The sequence below is a fragment of the Bacillus rossius genome, chromosome 17 (assembly GCF_032445375.1).
Source record: "Bacillus rossius redtenbacheri isolate Brsri chromosome 17, Brsri_v3, whole genome shotgun sequence".
Lineage (NCBI taxonomy): Eukaryota > Metazoa > Arthropoda > Insecta > Phasmatodea > Bacillidae > Bacillus > Bacillus rossius.
In genome coordinates, this window is record NC_086344.1 from 15,467,955 (window position 1) to 15,490,169 (window position 22,215).

A 22,215-nucleotide genomic window follows, 5' to 3' on the forward strand; every position below is an offset into this window, starting at 1 on the left:
AAATAAACTAAGGCGGCTGTATTTCCAGAACGATAAAATGTTTAAAAATATTGTTAATTAGCACGCTGCTACACTGAAGAACAGTTTGAGTGTCACAGTGCCAGGAATATACGAATATTAACGAAGGCATTAGAGAAAATGCCGATCTGAGTGATTACATTAGGGGGGGGGGGGGTCATGGCCCACCTGGCCCCCCCTGTAGGCACGCCTATGCCTGTTGTTGCGCCCCTGGTCCCTGCGGTAGGGCTGGTGGTCTGAATGGCGAGTGTGAAGTGCCACGGGAAGAGAGAGCGGTGAAGGTGTGAGAACCCTGCAGTCCCGGTGAGCAGAGTGTTCGGTGGAGGGGGGGGGGGCCATGGCCCACCTGGCCCCCCCTGTAGGCACGCCTATGCCTGTTGTTGCACCCCTGGTCCCTGCGGTAGGGCTGGTGGTCTGAATGGCGAGTGTGAAGTGCCACGGGAAGAGAGAGCGGTGAAGGTGTGAGAACCCTGCAGTCCCGGTGAGCAGAGTGTTCGGTGGAGGGGGGGGGGGCCATGGCCCACCTGGCCCCCCCTGTAGGCACGCCTATGCCTGTTGTTGCACCCCTGGTCCCTGCGGTAGGGCTGGTGGTCTGAATGGCGAGTGTGAAGTGCCACGGGAAGAGAGAGCGGTGAAGGTGTGAGAACCCTGCAGTCCCGGTGAGCAGAGTGTTCGGTGGAGGGGGGGGGGGCCATGGCCCACCTGGCCCCCCCTGTAGGCACGCCTATGCCTGTTGTTGCGCCCCTGGTCCCTGCGGTAGGGCTGGTGGTCTGAATGGCGAGTGTGAAGTGCCACGGGAAGAGAGAGCGGTGAAGGTGTGAGAACCCTGCAGTCCCGGTGAGCAGAGTGTTCGGTGGAGGGGGGGGGGGGGGGGGGCCATGGCCCACCTGGCCCCCCCTGTAGGCACGCCTATGCCTGTTGTTGCACCCCTGGTCCCTGCGGTAGGGCTGGTGGTCTGAATGGCGAGTGTGAAGTGCCACGGGAAGAGAGAGCGGTGAAGGTGTGAGAACCCTGCAGTCCCGGTGAGCAGAGTGTTCGGTGGAGGGGGGGGGGCCATGGCCCACCTGGCCCCCCCTGTAGGCACGCCTATGCCTGTTGTTGCGCCCCTGGTCCCTGCGGTAGGGCTGGTGGTCTGAATGGCGAGTGTGAAGTGCCACGGGAAGAGAGAGCGGTGAAGGTGTGAGAACCCTGCAGTCCCGGTGAGCAGAGTGTTCGGTGGAGGGGGGGGGGGGGAGGACGCCGGGCGCTCGTATAAAGACGCGAGCATTCGGCGCGGGGCAGTTAGTTCACTCGCCGCTACAAGATGGCGTCCTGGGTCGCGTCGCTCCTCCTCGTGCTGGGCGCAGCCGGCCCTTCACTGCAGGTGAGCACACGCCAGCGCGGCGACCAATCAGACTGCGTTTCAAGGTTGCCAAATATCAATAAAATTAAAAAAATATATATATAATGAACTTCAAGACCATGACACAAACAGAATTTACTAATGTAATAAAAATTGGTTGTCTGTAAAGTCGGTTTGCGGACGATAGTTTAACGTGACAACGTCTTAAAACATTGATGAAATGATTGCATACGTTATGAATAAAATTCAATTATTTTTATTTTAATAATAAAAGAATAAATACTTGAAATTATACTAGTAATCAGATTTTTAAAATGCAAGAATAATTACCATTTATTGACGAAATTATTGTTGTAATAAGAAATGAAAACCACATTAATTTTTCACTTCACTTTATAAACAGTCGAGTGGAAGAGTGATAGATGCGGCGCAAGCGTACAATGAGCGTAACGGGACACAGCGAAACGGAAAAATGTGCGTAACGGGACACATCGCAACGGAACAATGTGCGTAACGGGACACTTTCTCGTGCGTGTAGCCGGCGTTCATCGATTTATTAGACGTCACGTCAAAAATTGAATCACAAATTCATAATATAACACCGGATATTCTTGTGCTTGAAACAGTTTTTAACGTGTTTAGAACGTAAACAAACATGGCTGCCGGCGCAGCCAAAGTACTCGGGCTTCTGCTGGTCGCACGGAGTGACGTAAAACGGAAGAGCTCAGCATTGAGGAGCTACGTCTGCGTGTTTATTGTAGGCAGGGCCGCAACTAAAGTCTCTGACACACGGGGCATGAATGGATTCATGCGCCCTTCCCCCCCCCCCCTCTTTTTTTGCACATACCACACCAATAAAGCGGGGGGTCCGGGGGCCCTCCCACGGAAAAATGGTGCTATTTAAGCATCTTCCATACCTACATGTAACAGTTTCTGCGCTACTGTACCTTCCATGCACGAACCCACTATGTCCATAAAGTAGTCCGTATAATCACTAGACTCGTTCATTAAATATATGTTGAGACGTTATATTGTAAATCAGATTAGACATTCCTGGCATGAAAGTTAAAAAAACTTTTTACCAGTTACCAGTTGTAGTAGGAATTACAATGCAAGCGATTTCGGCGCCCCCACAGCTTTGCGCCCGGGGCGTATGCCCCGCTTTCTCCCCCCCCCCCCCCCCCTAGTTGCGGCCCTGATTGTAGGAACTCTTGTTTACGTGAGATCCGTCTCCGTTTAGCCGAAGGGAGAATTGGCCAAGGAGGAAGGTTCTTTTGCGTCGCAGCAAAAAGTGAAAGAGGTCGGCAGAGCCAGCGCGTCCGACGCCAAAGTTGCGCGCTCTGCGAGAGCGTGTTTTAGGGGGAAGCCTAAGATGTACATCAAGTTCTGTCCCTGCCCGAACGCGCCCGAATATTCACCTTCGGCCAACCTCGGGGGTTTATTTATATATATTTATATTTCTCTGTTTATTTTAATGTAGCTATACTAACCTAACTAACCGTCCATAGTGGTTTAAAGTGTTTTAATGTAGCTAACCTAACCGACCATTTTTAATATTTGGATTCACTTTTCCTGCGTGAAAATAAAACAAATCCCGAGGTTGGCCGAAGGTGAATATTCGGGCGTGTTCGGGCAGGGACAGAACTTGATGTACATCTTAGGCTTCTCTGTTTTAGGTTGTCAGCAGTGACGCGATCTGCGCACCGTTGGCTTCTAGTTGCGTCGCGGGTCGTTTGCAGCACGAGAGATGGAAACGTGTAATGACGGCGTTGTTAGTTGAACGGAACATCGAGACTGATGATAATGGATTCCTGCTTCGTGACGGGGCGAAAATAAAGAGAGTAGAGGATGGAATTCATAAGAAAAGGGAAGACGAAAAGAGCGTTAAATGTGTTGATTAGTAAGTTTTTAAAGGACTCAGAAGGGATCCACTCACAGCGCACAGCTGTAGGCCACACAGCTTTTAATAAAAAAAAAAAACAGAAACCAGAATTAGTTAATACACACGTCTTCAAGATTTTATTTTTAAAAAATCAAAAATCAAACACTAGTATTCAGTTACGATATTGTATATATGACGGCAAATACTACGAAGTAAACCACATTGTGTAAACACTGTGATAATGTTTGCCGGTGGCGTAAGGACCGGGGATTGAGTTTGAGGTTGAGGTTACAACGCGAGGACTCCAAAACCCTCCCCCACCCCCCTTTTAAAATTCTGCATGAGTTTCCGGATATTTTGATTAGAAACCAGAACTACAAAATACTATACGTTTTTTTTTCTTTTCCTCACTTTTATATTCTACGCTTACGTTGCATGCAAGTACATAAAAAATGTTTTAAATGTAAAATAAACTGCCAGTGCGCCTTATCTTCAACTGGACTTGATAAACAATTCTGTCGCTAAAGGTACTTTGCGCGTTATCTACTGTTTGTAAAGAGATAGGAAACCATGTATTAATAATTAAAAACACTTTGTTGTTTAACTAACTGCGCCATAGTTATTCAACAGAACTGAGTGCTGATTAATGATAAACATGAAGGTCATTTTACATTTCAGTCCTGGCATCGACATAGACCGTGTAATTGTGTGGCATACAATTTTGAATTAACTGATTGTATATATCTTTTATCGTAAAACTCGATTTCATACTATATCAATCATAAAAATAATTTAAAAAAATGTTTGACTAATAGACTGTAACTCTGAGATTTTTTAGGGTTTTTGGGGGTAAAAATTTATTTATTTATTATATCATAAAAATTAAGAGTTTTACGACAAACACTACATGAGAATGGTTTGTTTAGAATTTGACAACACTCTCAATCCATGCACCATTGTTCTTCATTGGATTGTATATTTGGTTCAACTTTTGTTCCATTTTTGTAAGTAATATCATTAAACTAACCAATAATTTATATTTCAAATTATAAATTTACTGAAAACCTTTGAATGATTAAAGCAGGTCTTGTATTAATGTAGATTACAGAAGTTTTCAAAACCATTAAATTACACTTATTGAAGTAATAAAACAATTTGCGAACTATCCACTATAGTTATATAATTGATTAACTTTAAATGAATGGCAAAAAAATAGTCACAGAAATGCGCAGTTCAGGGCCTCGGTGTGGATTTTTCGTGAAAGCGTTGGTATGAATACATTACAAGTATTGCGTACTAATATGTAATTACTAGAGACCGGAAAAATTCGCGAATTCATTTCGCGATAGGCTAAAATTCAAATCGTTATACCACAGTGCTGCCTCTGCTATTGGTTCACAACTCAGACGGATGACTCTGGGCCAATGAGAAACACCCAACCGAAGCTTTATCGAATCACAGGCTGCTACGCTGGAACGTCTCACAAGACAGCAGCCAATGAGTGGGCGGCATTTGACCGAGTGTACGTAGAACTATGGAGTTCATCCTACAGGTCATTGAACCCGCGAATTTTTCAGGTCCCTAGTAATTAGTTATCAATCTCATATTTTATTTCCTTTTCCAGTGACACTGGACTTAAGGCTTTTTGGATTCATACCGACGTGCGCTTTCCTCTGACTTGCGTGTTCTGTAATTGCAAGCATGTTTAAGAGTCGTGTGAGACGATACTTAATACCGATTTTCACTTACGTTTGAGCGAATACTTCTAATGTCTCTCTTCGGGACCTATCAGTAGAGACCTGCAAAATTCGCGGATTCATTCCGTGATAGGCTAGAATTCAAACACATATACCTCTTAGATAATTTTGCTATTGGCTTACTGTTCATCTGGACGAATCTCAACCAATTATAAACCCTCAATCAAAGAAGGATCGAATCACAGACAAACCAGCTGAGACGACTCACAAGTCGGCAGCCAATGAACTTGCGTTATTTGCCCGAGTGTACAGGGGAATGTGCAGTCTATCCTGAAGGCCATCGAAACCGCGAATTTTGCAGGTCTCTACCTATCAGTGCTCCGCTCGCTGTTCTCGGTGTCACCCGAGTCAAAGTCCTGGCTAAACGCCTCTCCACGCTGCACCAGGTTATAACTTCACGCAAAGCTAATTCGCAATAACCACCCGCACGCGCCTACGCTTGTACCATTACGTCACGGGCAAAACAAATACCGCGCGACAAACACGACGTTGCGGGCCGACTCATTATTAGTCTCGTGGTTATTAGCGATTCTATGTACTCTGACGGTATTCCGCCAGCTCGAGAACATCCGATCGACCATCGCTGTAACGAGCGAATAGACGTTTTCACATTAAAAAAAAATTGGTTGCCTGTAAAGTCGGTTTACGGACGATAGTTTAACTTGAAAACGTCATAACAAAACATTGATGAAATTATTGCATACTTTTATGAATAAAATTGAATCGTTTTTATTGAATTATCACTATTTTGTATGGATACAAAGAAGGAGTGAAATTAAAACTATAATTTAATTGATAAATTTACTTTTATTTGCACTCATTAATTCAAATATGTTTATTACTTTAACGAACAGATTATTTTAACTATAACTTTTATACATGTTTGCTGTTTAACTTCTTCCAATCTGTGTTATTCTGTTAAGGATAGGACGATGATAGGAAAAGTAGGAAACGAATGGGAGTGTTTCAAGTTTAATGTGCCTCGAAAAAGTCAAATCGATGGTTGTTCCAATCGAGTGGAAGAGAGATAGATGCGGCGCAAGCGTACAATGAGCGTAACGGGACAATGTGCGTAACGGGACACTCTTTCGTGCGTGTAGCCGGCGTTCATCGATTTATTAGACGTTGTTACGTCAAAAATACACAATCGTAGACGTAATACATATAATAATATAGGAAGCTGCCCCTTTTGAGCTGGGTTATGTGAAAGTTAGGCAGCACGCGGCTCTTGTACGCGTTGCGGAATGCATACCTCCAAGGCGCGCAAAGTTCCTCAAGTACCGGGAGATCTCAGGATGATTCGAACGTATGACGGACGGACGGGTTATTGACGGGTGACGGACGGACAGTTGGTGGGCGGTCGGGTGACGGCTTCCTGGAAGCCCTGGAAGCCCTGGAAACCCTGGAAGCGGCGTGCATCCCACTGCACTGCGACAAGCGACTCACTACTCAGTGTCTCAGCCTTAGATTGCAGTGTTCATCTTAATGGCCATTCACTATCTATTCCCAGTCCACATCTGCCACTAGCGCTGTCCTTGTTTCAGTGTGCTCTGTAGCCAGATGTACGCCATATATATAAACACAAAATTTATAAACACAATTTCATAATGTAGTGGAATTTTTTTTAAATGTATTTGAAAAATTGTATTACGTAAAGAATAATTTGGAAAGAGAATTTTGGAATACTTTTTCTTATCGTATTTCATTAAATAACATAATCTGATAGTATTCAATTTCTTACTTCAAGGTAGGGGTGACCATTTTTTTGTCTAAAAACATTTTTTTAAGTCTTTTAATATTAAAAAAATTTCCCTGTTTGAGCCAAGCACATAATTCAATGAAATGCATGTTTTGAATAGTGACAGACTGCTTTAAAAAAATTTTATCCTGTGAAATTTTAATTGGTGTATAGCATAGAATTATTATTTTTTTCCTTTCGTAATGACTGCAACTGTAATAATACTCTCAGTAAACAAACTTAATCGTCTTGGATAAATCATCAAAGAAAAAACTTAAAAAGAGTGTAGAATCTGTTTTGTAATTGACCAAGGCATACGAAATAATAAATGTGAAGTGCCAAGCCGGGAGGTATCGCTCTGGCGGCGTCGAGCCGCAAGCTGAGAATGAGACGGGCTACAGAGGGACTACAGACGGGCTACAGAGGGGCTACAGACGGGCTACAGAAGGGCTACAGACGGGCTACAGAAGGGCTACAGACGGGCTACAGACGGGCTACAGACGGGCTACAGACGGGCAACTGACGGGCTACAGACATGCTACAGAGGGGCTACAGACATGCTACAGAGGGGCTACAGACGGGCTACAGAGGGGCTACAGACGGGCTACAGACGGGCTACAGAGGGGCTACAGACGGGCTACAGACGGGCTACAGAGGGGCTACAGACGGGCTACAGACGGGCTACAGACGGGCTACAGAGGGGCTACAGAGGGGCTACAGACGGGCTACAGACGGGCTACAGACGGGCAACAGACGGGCAACTGACGGGCTACAGACATGCTACAGACGGGCAACTGACGGGCTACAGAGGGGCTACAGACGGGCAACTGACGGGCTACAGACATGCTACAGAGGGGCTACAGACGGGCTACAGAGGGGCTACAGACGGGCTACAGACATGCTACAGACGGGCAACAGACATGCTACAGACGGGCTACAGACGGGCAACTGACGGGCTACAGACGGGCAACTGACGGGCTACAGAGGGGCTACAGAAGGGCTACAGACGGGCAACCGACGGGCTACAGACATGCTACAGAGGGGCTACAGACGGGCTACAGACGGGCAACTGACGGGCTACAGACGGGCAACTGACGGGCTACAGACGGGCTACTGACGGGCAACTGACGGGCTACAGACGGGCTACAGACGGGCTACAGACGGGCTACAGACATGCTACAGAGGGGCTACAGACGGGCAACTGACGGGCTACAGCCATGCTACAGACGGGCAACTGACGGGCTACAGACGGGCAACTGACGGGCTACAGAGGGGCTACAGAAGGTCTACAGACGGGCAACTGACGGGCTAGACATGCTACAGAGGGGCTACAGACGGGCTACAGACGGGCAACTGACGGGCTACAGACGGGCTACAGAGGGGCTACAGACGGGCTACAGACGGGCAACTGAGCTACAGACGGGCTACAGACGGGCTACAGACGGGCTACAGAAGGGCTACAGACGGGCTACAGAGGGGCTACAGACGGGCAACTAACGGGCTACAGACGGGCTACAGAAGGGCTACAGACGGGCAACTGACGGGCTACAGACGGGCTACAGACGGGCTACAGACGGGCTACAGAGGGGCTACAGACGGGCTACAGAGGGGCTACAGAGGGGCAACTGACTGCTGCAGGCCGCCGTGAACGTGACCTTGTACTACGAGAGCCTGTGTCCGGACAGCATCCGCTTCGTGAAGCAGCAGCTGTACCCCGCGTGGAAGAGCCTGAGCCCGGAGTGTCTGCGCGTCGACTTCGTGCCCTACGGCAAGGCCTCGGTGAGTTCTCGGTGTTTTCTTTTCCCAACCTCCGACGTGCTATTAAAAAAATGTAGTTTGGCTGTGTCATGGACCAGTGGCGTAGCCAGGATTTGTGTATGGAGGGGTGTTAAGAAGCATGGAACACCCCCCCCCCCCCCCCTATTAAAGCGGGAGGTCCGGGGGTCCTCCCCCGGGAAAATTTGGATTTTAAGGTGTAAAATAGTGCTATTTTAGCAGTTTTCGGTACTTAAATTTAAATATTGTAATGGTAAAAAATTTATTAATTTTAATATGAAATTTGTTTGAGTGATGAATAAGAAATTATTAAAGATTTGGTGCTAAGGGGGGGGTTTGAACCCCTAACCCCCCCCTCCCGGCTATGACCCTGTCATGGACACGGCCGTGTGTTGTACGTGAATACGTGTACGTAACAGGTAATATTTCCTATACAAAAAATAAAATACGCTTATTTTTTTATTTTAACGCCATTTATATTCACGGTAACTATTTTACACCAATTTTTTATACATGCAATAGATCGGTTTTGACGAGAGCTGACGATTGAAACCCAAACGAACATCGTAGCTTCTCTGAGTCGAAAGTTATAGATACTAAATGGAAATCTCGAAACGCAGCAAAATGACCTCAAAATGGCGGCGCTTCCCCATCCACCGCGCGCGATGCGTCACAGTCCTCACTTAGCGTAACGAATTCTTTGATCCTTTAGCTATCCAGTGGTTTAATTAAATTTTGGACGGAGATGATAGATATGTAGCTGCAACACTAAACTGAACCCCCCGAATTTGTTATCGTTCGTTTTTTGAATTGCCTCCCACTATGGAAGCAATTTTAAAGATGTATTCACGTCAAAAAAAGACAAATTTGCATAACATTATAATTTTACTACTAAACGTTCAGCAGGTTTTAAAAGGTTTTTAAAACATATGTTTAATGTTAATTATTAAATTATGACACTCTTTTCTCACTTATTTTTTTTATTATTTAATTTCGTTCCACGTGTTATTTTCTCTCATATGTTATAATTTTAACTATTTAAATATCACAATATTGTTGTATGCACAACCTAAGAAACATTCTATGTTACAAACCCGGTATTCAAATGTAAAATTCTCTCCCGGCCGCACCTTCATCACCTTTCACACCACCTCCTCAAGCAAGTGCAGAAGTAGCAGTCGTAACCACAAGTAGAACGACTCGGATGTAGTGACTTGAGTACTACTCCCGGCAACAAGAATGCCTTATTATCGTTTGGTTGCAAGAAGTTGCACCATCTAGCTCCCCACTCTTTCATTTATCCTCTGATGAGTAATCGTCTCCATTCACCTGCCGGTTGTAAAGTAGTTTCTGGTGAGATTGTTGAGTTTCGGTGTGAAATGCACACGACCGTGCAAGCATGGGCGTCGCAAGGATATATATATTTTTTTTTTGGGGGGGGGGGGGGGGACTGCAATTGATTTAGTTGTTAAGGAATATCCATCCCCTGGGAAAAAAGGGGGGGGGGTACGGGGGTCCTCTCCCGGGAAAATTTGGGGTTTTAACGGTGCAAAAAAGTGATTTTTAGGCATTTTTCTTTCCTAAATATTCTAATTATAGTTGGTTGCAATATATATTTTATTTTTTTATATAAAAAAAATATTTTCAGAGAACAAATTTGTAAAAAACACAGTGCTCACATTAGACCACGATTGGAACTAAATGCACCATGCGCAACATATGGGTTGTATATCACAGAAATCGTATTGACAATATAACCACGAAACTAAATATATTATTGGAGGGGACGTGTCCCCCCGGGTTACGACGCCCATGGTGCAAGTGAGTGCAAGCTTTGAATATATATACTGTATAAAAGTCGCCAGCCCAGGTTAAAATTTCTAATACGGTTTTGAGGTAGTTGGTTAATTCACCGCCGCAATCACCACCATCTCTAGGACATCGACTTGTGGTGGTCCCTAGCGGACAAGTGTCGAACTCTTCAAACACCCCTTCCCCCTCCCGTTAAACGACCTTGAGCTGCAGTGAATGATGGATGGGGGGTGCGGGAAATGACAGCGGGCGACAGAGCTGCGCTCTAACGTGTAAATAACAACCTAAGACGATACAGGGCGTTACGGCAGCGCACTGCAGCGGTGAAGTTCCCAAGCTGCTCATCATACGCTTCTGAAAAACGTAGAGTAAATCCTATCCACTCGCGACTTCTATACAGTGTATATATTCAAAGGTGCAAGTGTGAGTGTGTGACTGGCCGCAGCAAGAGCGGCTCGCCGACGGCCACTGGAGCTTCAGCTGCCAGCACGGGCCGCGCGAGTGCCTGGGTAACAAGCAGCAGGCGTGCGCGCTGCACGCCCTGCGCGACCTGCCCGCGCTGCAGGTGGAGTTCGTGCACTGCTTCATGGCGGCGGCCGACCCGCCGTCCTCCGGGGCGCAGGTGCGTGGCTCTCTGCCCCCCGTGCACGGCTCTGCTCTGAGGGCGACACCGCTCTATGGGCGACACCGCTCTATGGGCGACACCGCTCGTTGGGCGACACCGCTCTTTGGGCGACACCGCTCTTTGAACGACACTGCTCTATAGGCTATATTGCTCTGTGGGTGACACCGCCCTTTGGGCGACACCTCTCTTTGAATGACACTACTCTATGGACTATACTGCTCTTTGGGTGACACCGCTCTTTGGGCGACACCGCTCTTTGAACGACACTGCTCTATGGGCTATACTACTATTTGGGTGACACCGCCCTTTGGGCGACACCGCTCTTTGAACGACACTGCTCTATGGGCTATATTGCACTGTGGGCGACACCGCTCTATGGGCGACACCGCTCTTTGAACGACACCGCTCTTTGAACGACACTGCTCTATGGGCTATACTGCTCTTTGGGTGACACCGCCCTTTGGGCGACACCGCTCTTTGAACGACACTGCTCCTTGAACGACACTGCTCTATGGGCTATATTGCTCTGTGGGTGATACCGCTCTTTGGGCGACACCGCTCTTTGAACGACACTGCTCTATGGGCTATACTGCTCTTTGGGTGACACCGCCCTTTGGGCGACACACTCTTTGAACGACACTGCTCTTTGAACGACACTGCTCTATGGGCTATATTGCTCTGTGGGTGATACCGCTCTTTGGGCGACACCGCTCTTTGAACGACACTGCTCTATGGGCTATATTGCTCTGTGGGTGACACCGCCCTTTGGGCGACACCGCTCTTTGAACGACACTGCTCTTTGAACGACACTGCTTTATGGGCTATATTGCTCTGTGGGTGATACCGCTCTTTGGGCGACACCGCTCTTTGAACGACACTGCTCTATGGGCTATACTGCTCTTTGGGTGACACCGCCCTTTGGGCGACACCGCTCTTTGAACGACACTGCTCTTTGAACGACACTGCTCTATGGGCTATATTGCTCTGTGGGTGATACCGCTCTTTGGGCGACACCGCTCTTTGAACGACACTGCTCTATGGGCTATACTGCTCTTTGGGTGACACCGCCCTTTGGGCGACACCGCTCTTTGAACGACACTGCTCTATGGACTATATTGCTCTGTGGGTGATACCGCTCTTTGGGCGACACCGTTCTTTGGGCTACACTGCTCTTTGAACGACACTGCTCTATGGGCTATACTGCTCTTTGGGTGACACCGCCCTTTGGGCGACACCGCTCTTTGAACGACACTGCTCTATGGGCTATATTGCTCTTTGGGTGACACCGCTCTTTGGGCGACACCGCTCTTTGAACGACTCTGCTCTATGGGCTATACTGCTCTTTGGGTGACAACGCACTTTGGGCGACACCGCTCTTTGAACGACACTGCTCTATGGGCTATACTGCTCTTTGGGTGACACCGCCCTTTGGGCGACACCGCTCTTTGAACGACACTGCTCTATGTGCTATATTGCTTTGTGGGCGACACCGCTCTATGGGCGACACCGCTCTTTGAACGACACAGCTCTTTGAACGACACTGCTCTATGGGCTATATTGCTCTGTGGGTGATACCGCTCTTTGGGCGACACCGCTCTTTGAACGACACTGCTCTATGGGCTATACTGCTCTTTGGGTGACACCGCCTTTTGGGCGACACCGCTCTTTGAACGACACTGCTCTTTGAACGACACTGCTCTATGGGCTATATTGCTCTGTGGGTGATACCGCTCTTTGGGCGACACCGCTCTTTGAACGACACTGCTCTATGGGCTATACTGCTCTTTGGGTGACACCGCCCTTTGGGCGACACCGCTCTTTGAACGACACTGCTCTATGGGCTATATTGCTCTGTGGGTGATACCGCTCTTTGGGCGACACCGCTCTTTGAACGACACTGCTCTATGGGCTATACTGCTCTTTGGGTGACACCGCCCTTTGGGCGACACCGCTCTTTGAACGACAACGCTCTTTGAACGACACTGCTCTATGGGCTATACTGCTCTTTGGGTGACACCGCCCTTTGGGCGACACCGCTCTTTGAACGACACTGCTCTATGGGCTATATTGCTCTGTGGGTTATACGGCTCTTTGGGCGACACCGCTCTTTGAACGACAACGCTCTTTGAACGACACTGCTCTATGGGCTATACCGCTCTTTGGGTGACACCGCTCTTTGGGCGACACTGCTCTTTGAACGACACTGCTCTATGGGCGACAATGCTCTATGGGTGACACCACTCTATGGGCGACACTGCTCTATTAAAATTATTCTGTAGATGACACAGCTCTATGGAGACACTTTTGTTAAAGATAACACTGCTTTTTAGATGAGACTGCACTATTGGCGACACAGCTATATAGAAGACTACTCCAAAGACAAAATTGTTTCATAGAAGACAGTGTTCTAAGAACAACACTGCTCTATGGACGACATTGCACCATGGAAACATGAAAGAAAAAAAATTGTTCCATCAGGCTCTTTAATCGCCTTTATCTTAGTACATTGTTAAGATGGTAGTGTAGAAGATTCTCTCCTCATATTTAGCTTCATACTGACATTAGGGAGATTTCGAAGAAAGACACCCAATTATAGCAGTAACCATTGTGCGAATTCCGAAAAAAAAATTGAAATCCCTTTTAGCACAGATTTGGTAGATTTTGAACTACCTATTTCTACTGGCAATGTTCTGGATTCTTCTATATAACTCAATGCATTCAGCATTGAATAGCTTAGAACAAATTTCATATTATGCTTCTAAGGAATTTATGAATTTTTTGACCTCCAAACACTATTTTTTTCATCCCTTGCATTAATACGTGTTTGTATAACAATATTCTTAGAACCAAGGTATAAGATAATATTAAAATTGATGAAAATAAATTTAAACTATTTTTTTTTAACTTCAACCCCTGTTTTTCGGTAAAAGTTCATCTCACAAAAATTGTTTCAGCCAAATATTTTAAACAATGTTTAGAATTTTTATAAAAACTAATAACTGATTTGATATGATAGCTACTAAAAAATAAGTTATGTTTTTTTTGTCTTTTAACCCTTTTTTCCACCCCTTACAGTAATAGTTGATCACATAAAAAAATTCTTAAACAAACATTTTAGACAATAATTAGAATGTTTAAAATAATTTAAGAACAGATTTGATAGCTTACATGGTACGTACTGAAATTTAATTTTTTTTTCCAACACCTGTTTTTTTCTTAATTTCTTTGCAATAATGGCTTGTCTTTATTAAAAATTGTTACAGACAAAGTCTTAGATAAAAATTTTAAGATTTACAAAATTTGAACGGATCTGATGGTGTGCCTACTAAGGCAGTTATGAATTTTTTTGTCTTCCAACCCATTTTTTGTACCCCTTGCAGTCATGGTTGGTCATATCAAAAAATTTATTTAGATATTAAGTTTTTGGTATTACTCCTACGAGTTATATTGTGTTCAAACAGATGCCATATTTGTCATATTACGGAAGTTATAGCAATTTTTCTGTTTTTCAAAAAAACCATCCCCATTTTATCCCTTTGAACGGATTTTGCCCACTGTGAACTGGACAGAGATTTTCCATTTTATTTTATGTATCAGTTTGTGGTGATTTGTCCAAAATGATGACAGCATGTCCAAATAAACTTTATGTATAGATAAAATATTATACATACATATTTCCCTTCTGTCTCGCTTACATCTCACATTCCTCACCACCACACTGAAATTTGCAAGATGATTGACTTGCACTATAGGTTCACTTCTCGATGAAACAGTCAAATGTTTTAAAACATTGATCACTGAACACAAGCGTGTGATCACCACGGATATGGCCCCACCCTCTACGCTTCGGTCATGTGCTTTTAAAAACAGGTTCAGAACTGAGCAATCCCCATTAAACGAATTTTCCCCAAGCCGAGACAAACACCTGGATGGATTTTGTTCTACCCCATGAGCATGGAAGAGATACTGCAAGTCTGCACGAGTCCGTGAAGTGCTATCCAGACACTGTTTACAGATATTACATAAAAATTCTTCTAGATTAAACACATCAGTTTAAACCAAGCAATGCTCAGTGGGCGGTTTGAGGGGATAGCTAATCCTGAGCCCAAACTTTTGTTTTTATTTTTGTTTACCCTAACATTTAAATTTATACATTAAACTTTTATTTCATCCAAAGTTGTGTGAAACTATTAAAGTTCAATATTTGAAACCATGAAATGTAAATATTGCAATATTTTAATGTCACATTTTGCAACTGCAACCTTTTTCTGCCCAATGCACCCTCCCGTTAAGTATTCCTGGTTTAACCTATTGAGTATACAAGTTATTATTTTAATTTTTTTTGCAGTGTGCGAAAACCCTAAACATCACCTACAGTGAGATCGAGAAGTGCAGTTCCAGTCAGCAAGGCGAAGATCTCTTGGCTGCGCTGGGAGACAAGACGAAGAAGTTCAACCCCGAACTTTCGTGGGTTCCAACTCCAGCGTTCAACAACGTGAGTACTCCCATAGTTCGAGAGGAGTTTCATTGAACTTTGCGAGTAGAGACAAGATTACACGGTTTCATTTTCAGGCCAATTTCATTTTGTAAACAGGATATTTCAGTGTTAATGGTTGTATTTTTTTATTAACTATGTTTATAAAAAAATAGAATATTACTGAAAAAACATGACTTAAACGTTACAAGATACTATTTCTTCAAAACAGTGTAATTTTGACTGATACATAATGTACTTTTACAATTTAGTAATTAGTAATAAGTATGTCTAACAATTTGGAACAAATAAAATAAATATGTTAAGTTATTTTTGAGTTAGAAAACTGTACTAAACATCATAATGTAAAAATAAATAACTAATAACAGTTGCAAAATTAGAAAGAAGTTAATTTTTTTTCCAAAATTTGTTTTGCATAAAATGTGGTGCAAAATTCATGCTAAATAAATTACTTTCATTGAATTTAATATGTAAAAGATGACATATATGTCATTAGAGTTAAGGTTTGATTGAAAATGATGATTAGTTTCAAGATTTTAAACAAATTTGGTGCTTCATGGTGTATTAACTTGAATTTTTGTTATATATTGTGTACCTGCTGGCATGCTTTACAGTGTTATTTCAGTTCTATTGCAATCCACCATACAATCTTGTCCCTAACTGAGAGTTGTGACTGTATGAAAATTATTTTTTCTTTACATACAAATACATAAAATATAAAGGTAGGATGTTTTAAAAATCTAGTAAATTCATTTCACTTCAGATGTAATGTTTTTCCTACTTGAGGAGTCCAGTGTACTACAAAACAACTTTGTACACAAAGTTTACGGGCTCTACTTCTTAGAGGTAAAATTTATGATCTTTTTGAAGTGAAACTTCTAATGCGACTTCCAACAAGGTGGCCTTAAATGTTTAACGCTCCTGGGGAGGGGGAATAGAAAGAGACCAGAGCGAGAGTGAATGCGTGTTTCATAGACACATGAATAGTGAGTGTGTGTCATTTCTCTATGTCCACGAGGTCTCGCCGCGTCAATTTTCTCCTCGGGGCGAACCCGTCCGCTTAATTAAATAGAGAGCTTTTATCGTTGAATGATTTCATGATCTATTTTAGTTTGATTTGATACAATATGATTTCACTAAAAAATCAATTTTTACCCCTTCCTATTTTCATTCCCACATTACGAAGTTTCACTTCTTCCGCGCGGCGGGACCCCACGCACTATTTTGTGAAAATGTCACTTGTACAAACTAAGTAACTTACACTACAAACCCCTACCACAGCGTTGGCCAATAACCGCGACACCTGGCGTCGCCGACCAATGACACCCGGCTTGTTCCAGGTGTACGACGCTGAAGACCTCCAGGAGTCGATGACGGACTTCCTGTCCGCGGTGTGCAAGCGCCTGGACTCTCCGAAGCCGGCCGCCTGCTCCGAGCACCTCGAGGCGGAGCAGAGCGTCGAGTGATCCGGCTGCGTCGTCGTGGAAGACCGCATCCGCACTCAAACACCCTTTTTCTGTAAATAAATATCACCTAGATACATATATATTTTTTTTTTTAAACATGTCTTTTTCTTGGTTTGGGTAACATTTCCAACCGCCTGAAAGGCGGACCGGGCTGTTCACCATGAAATGGGCTACAAGCTGCAGTTAGGTAGTTGCCTGTGTGTCGCGACTGTGTGGCCACACGTACTGTGAAGGTAACACGTAGAGCACATAATTCCTCAGCATTGTGGCGACTTTGCCAAAGTTCACTCCACTCCAGTCATGAGACAGAGAGAGGGGGTATAGGGAGAGAGAGGAGAGAGGGGGTAGAGGGAGAGATGGTGTGGCAATTTCTCTAACTGACAGCCACAATGAGTGCTAACTGGCAGCACGACGGGAAACGGCATAAGCCGCCCCCAAAAGACCAGACCTGACCAAACCAATGCGGACTAAAAGTCGAAGTGCCCCACCCCTTGCATAGTAGAACTTCTACCACGCCCCACTCTTCTTCCAGGACCATCCTTCTATTCCTGTAATCCACCTGCTTGTAATAATGCATGACCTTTGCATCCCGCATGTATGTGCCCAGGGTTTTCCCTCTGTCTATGGAGGTTTTACCTGGACCCAACTTATCTAGTTTTAGCCTAGAATTAAGAGTGAGGGGAGTTAGTCATGGCGAAAACGTCTGCCATGGCTGGCCAATCCCCTCCTAGCACATGATGCACGTGACCTTCTCAGCGTGGTTAAAAACCCGCATGTTTAGAGCGTATAGGGCTTGCCCTGAGACGCACTTAGAGTCTTCCCTACCTAGACCCCTCCCTTACACACTTAGTTTTAACTTAGGTTAGGAAAAAAAAACGGAGAGATGGTGTAGAGAGGTGTGAAGCATGTACTATTGCAAATAATCTTATGCAAAAATGGCTGAGCAGTTTTATTATTCTTGCCTGCGTGATAATAAAACATCTAATATAATACTTTTTTTTGGACAATAGCCATTGAAGTTTTGCACTGTTAGCTATTGAAAAAAATTAAATGATGCAAAATAAGAAATAAATATGAAAACATGAATCCACAGAGACCAGATATTAAAACAGAAGACGAAGCGAACCAAGAAGGCCCAGAAGCCGAGGCCACACACTAGTGGCTCGGCTGGTGCAGGGACGCCGCTAGACCAGTTTCCACCCGGGGCAGTACCCCATCTTTGTGCCGCCCCCCCTTACCACCCTAATTTTTTTTTATCAAACCAACCAAACCGAAACCTTTCCTGGCAACACCTCATATTAAATTCACTATTATAAATAATTTTTTATTCAACTTAGATGACTATATAAATATATATATTTACAGTTATTTCATTTTAAATACATCACAAATGTTTTGTTTTTTTTATTTGACTATATACATGTATGTATCTTTCAATATTTTTTTTTGTGTGTTCCAACATTACAATGTTAAAGTAAATGTCTATAGTAAAAATTACTCTGTCAGTTTCTCCCCCCCCCCCCCCTTCCCCAGGAAATACGATGCCCCGTCAGCCTCCCTTTAGATACGCCTCTGGACTGGTGTCCTATTACAATGTTCCTGGATATTTCACTCATGATACAGTACGTACCAATTAATTTCTTCGCTCGAACAACCCAACATTAAGATCCAAGAATACAATTATAAATTACAAAAAAAAAAAAAAAAAAAAAAGTTATTTTCATTCTGATTAAATACACAATAAGGCAGGTATTAAAAGATTTTAGATTAATTTACCCAATATTTCAAGCATGGTGACATCTAAATAGAATCTCACAAATTTATCTGAAATAAGTTATACATGTCGTGAAGTATCCCTCAGTATTGAACTTTTAACCCGGATAGTTCCGACCTTTATTTTGTAGGCTGTCGTAATTTTTTAAATTGGGCTTTTGAGGATTTATTGTAAAAAAAAAAAATGAAACGATAATACATAGCTTTGTAGATACGTCATGTCATGGCATGGCATTAGAAACAAGGGAAGACACAAGAATGGAATAGTGGGGGGAATGAATGGGCGAGGAAAACTAGTGCAGCCCCACCGACTGATAGCAACGACGGAGATGCCCCTAGATAGTGGAACATACGTCTCACCTACGTTTCAGAAGTGACTAGCCACTGAGAGCATGTCATCAGGCACACTCGGTGCGATACGAATAAGGCATCCACGCTGTCCGTCTGCACTTCAAACAGTCAGATATCTGTGTTACCTCGGTAGTGAGTGCGACGCTCGCTGGTGCATCTAGAGTGGTATCGCCTCTGAAGCATGAAGTTTTGGACTGAAAGTTCCTAGAGTGCTTTCAAGAATCTGTATAGATGTTTCACAGCCATAAATTATTCTGAAAACGCACATTTCAGCCATTTACACTCACTTGAAAATACACTTTCTAAATAAATGTGGAAACAGAGCTACTCATCCGCCTTTATTGGATTCTTTGAATGCTTTTTTGAAAATGGACACAACTCGGGTAGCTTCAGCAGTTTTCAAATTGCGTGGTTTTTCCAGCAGCTCTGCACACCTTATACTTTACAGAAATAACCCTCAGCTAATAATGATAATAAAGGCATGTGCAAACGAAACCTTAATTCAGCAATTTAAAAAGTCAGGATATTGTACTATCACCAGACAAAAAATTAAGTCACCCTATTGCGCACACGCCTGCACGAATGGCACAGCGAACAATTCCCGTGCTCAACACACATGCACTACCTCTTCGTGAGCATAAGGCAGTAGTTATCAATGAGACATGGTTTCAACATAGATGGATGCAAGGATGTGACAAGAGTGGCAAAAATGGGCAGTCGTGTTTGGCCGTGCCCATGGCCATACGGTGCGTGAAGTCACTGGATTTGTTGGTGTTTCGCGGCGACTGTTCAACATGTCTACAAGCAGTATTGTACTACACGTCGCCACGAAACATTAGAATTATGTTTCGAAAAAGATCCCGACTGAAAGGGACCGGAGACTTGTTTCACGGCTTGTATATTAAAACCTCTTCACAACCCGACAGGAATTGCTGCAGTCGGCTAATTAAGGTCCATCCCGAACCTGTTTGCGACGGGAACTGCATCCACTTGACATTTGGAGTCTGTCACCTCGCAAGAGGCCGTTGCTCACACAGACACAAAGCTGCGCGTCTTCAACAGGCTGGAAATCATTGAACGTGGACGGTGGCTGACCGGCAGAACGTAATGTGGTCTGACGAATCATGTTCTTGCCTGTATTCCAGCGATGCACGTCGTCAAATGTGCCGAAGGCCACAAAGCTTTTCATCCTGTACTAGAGGTGGGTCGCAAAGTATCAACCTGATACTTTTTAACTGGTACGCGCCTGTATCAGGAACGGCCAACGAGTACACTAATCAAGTATCAAGTACTTCAGTATCAGTTCAGAATTCGCCTGGAACAACACCACGGGCAATGTGCGCAGAACCCGATCGCAGATGACGGTCACACGGGCGGAGCTTGTGAAAGGGGAAGGAGCGGCACGACGAATAAGGGATAAAGAAGGGAAAGAATGTAGGGGAGGAAGCGCAGGGGAAGGCGTTGAGAGGCGCAGAGCGAAATTGTTACGAGTCGTGTTGTTTATTGTCCCACATCAAAGTACGCTCAGTGCGCAGTGCGTGCACCGTCTCGTTCAATAATAAAACTAATGAAATTTTAATATTAAAAAGTACATTAATACAATATATATTTATATTTGTGCACCTAACAGCTATGAAAATGCAAATAAATTCTCAGTTGACACTAATAACAGATGTAATCAACATATGGACTTTTTTTTCCGAAAACAATTAGTAACTAGTGTTTTCATACATTAAAGGATTACGATTTTATCAAAAATTAAAAATAAAAAAAAACAGATACGTACATTAGTGAGCATACTATATCAATGTTTACGTTTCAAATGTTTCTTCAGATTAGTCGATTTATAACTCAGTTTTTGTTTACACAAATTACAATTAGCAAACTCATTATTTTCCGTGAAAAAATTCCACACAAATGAAGTCTTTTTCCTGCACTTATCCATTCCTTATTTCACTATAAAGATACTAACTACAAAGCATGACAGCCCGCAACAATGTACGTGGTAATACACAGCCAGGACGAACTGCAGTAAATGTTGAACTGATTGATACTGGCTGTATTAGGCGGGCATGAGAGTAACAGAGGTAGAGAATTACCGGGCGTGATAAATAATGTATCAGACACACAGATACCTTTTTTATGCTGGTGATGACGGCACGGAGGATGTGTAACCTGCAACGAGAATGCTGATACCTTGTCGCTTCCTGGGACCGCCACTGCTCTGATACAGAAGTATCAGATACTTGTAACTAGAACATTACTGTATCAGTATCAGGTTGGAACAGATACCGAAATTTGCTGTAACAACCCACCTCTATTCCTGTACGGAGGTGGATCTGTGATGTTCTCGGGGTGTTTTTCGCATTGTGGATTCGACCCGCTCACTGTTGTGACCACTAACATGAGCCAGCATGCTCACTGAAACATTCTGAATGAACAGATGTTGCCCTTCAGTTGAGTAGGTACACCCGCAATTTTTCAAGATGACAACAGCAAAGTTCATCAGGTCGGGCACACATGTGACTGGTTTTATGCGAACTCCCCCGCCCTATTTCATCTGGATTAGCATTCAGAACCACCCGACTTGAACCCCATTTGAAAATCAGTGGTAATGGAACAGCGGTTAAACACCCACATCAGCGTCCCTGCAATTTGGCGGAATTGTGCCATCAAATCCTGAGCGAGTGGCTCAACCTTGTGGACTCACTTCCTCACCGAATCTGGACGGTTATTAAGTCCAGAGTCAGAGTTACATGGTATTAAATTATGCTTTTCATGATTTCTCCAGGGGTGACTAATTTGTTGTCCGTGAGCTTATATTGGCATAAATTTAAATTCAGGATTTGAATACATAGTATTAGTCCTCTAGGAACTGCACTATTTTTGGAGAGAAAAAAAAAATATTAAATGGAAATTTCAAATAGACATTGGGAAGAAAAATAAATAAGACACAATTACAAATACTTTTTTTTATATTTAAATGTAATCAACGAGTTTTCAGCACTTGACACTGCAGTAAATTTGGCTCACCACTGTCACAAGTGCATTTTAAGACATGTACACTTCAGGTCCATATTTTGTAACAAGATACAAAAAGCTTACAGACGTCAATCCATTCTTATAAAAATAACTGGATTTTTGATTACTATTTTCTGTTTACAAAGTCTTAAAACAATC

At 43.8% G+C, this 22,215-nt stretch overlaps 1 protein-coding gene across 1 annotated transcript; it reads left to right on the top strand.

Annotated features, from left to right (window-relative positions):
* Positions 1 to 1,307: 1,307 nt before the first annotated feature.
* On the top strand, positions 1,308 to 16,989 carry LOC134540628 (GILT-like protein 1). Its single transcript, XM_063383475.1, has 5 exons — positions 1,308 to 1,381; positions 8,376 to 8,516; positions 10,771 to 10,947; positions 15,299 to 15,445; positions 16,786 to 16,989. Exons 1-5 carry the CDS (start codon positions 1,322 to 1,324, stop codon positions 16,909 to 16,911), a joined length of 651 nt encoding a protein of 216 aa, XP_063239545.1. The 5' UTR covers positions 1,308 to 1,321; the 3' UTR covers positions 16,912 to 16,989.
* The last annotated feature ends 5,226 nt before the right edge of the window (positions 16,990 to 22,215 follow it).

Bases quoted from the DNA above. Each gene is read 5' to 3' on its own strand.
- LOC134540628 (XM_063383475.1), top strand. From the start codon at position 1,322: ATGGCGTCCTGGGTCGCGTCGCTCCTCCTCGTGCTGGGCGCAGCCGGC. The intron at 1,382-8,375 runs GTGAGCACACGC...TGACTGCTGCAG, and splicing joins CAGCCGGCCCTTCACTGCAG to GCCGCCGTGAACGTGACCTT. The intron at 10,948-15,298 runs GTGCGTGGCTCT...TTTTTTTTGCAG, and splicing joins CGCCGTCCTCCGGGGCGCAG to TGTGCGAAAACCCTAAACAT.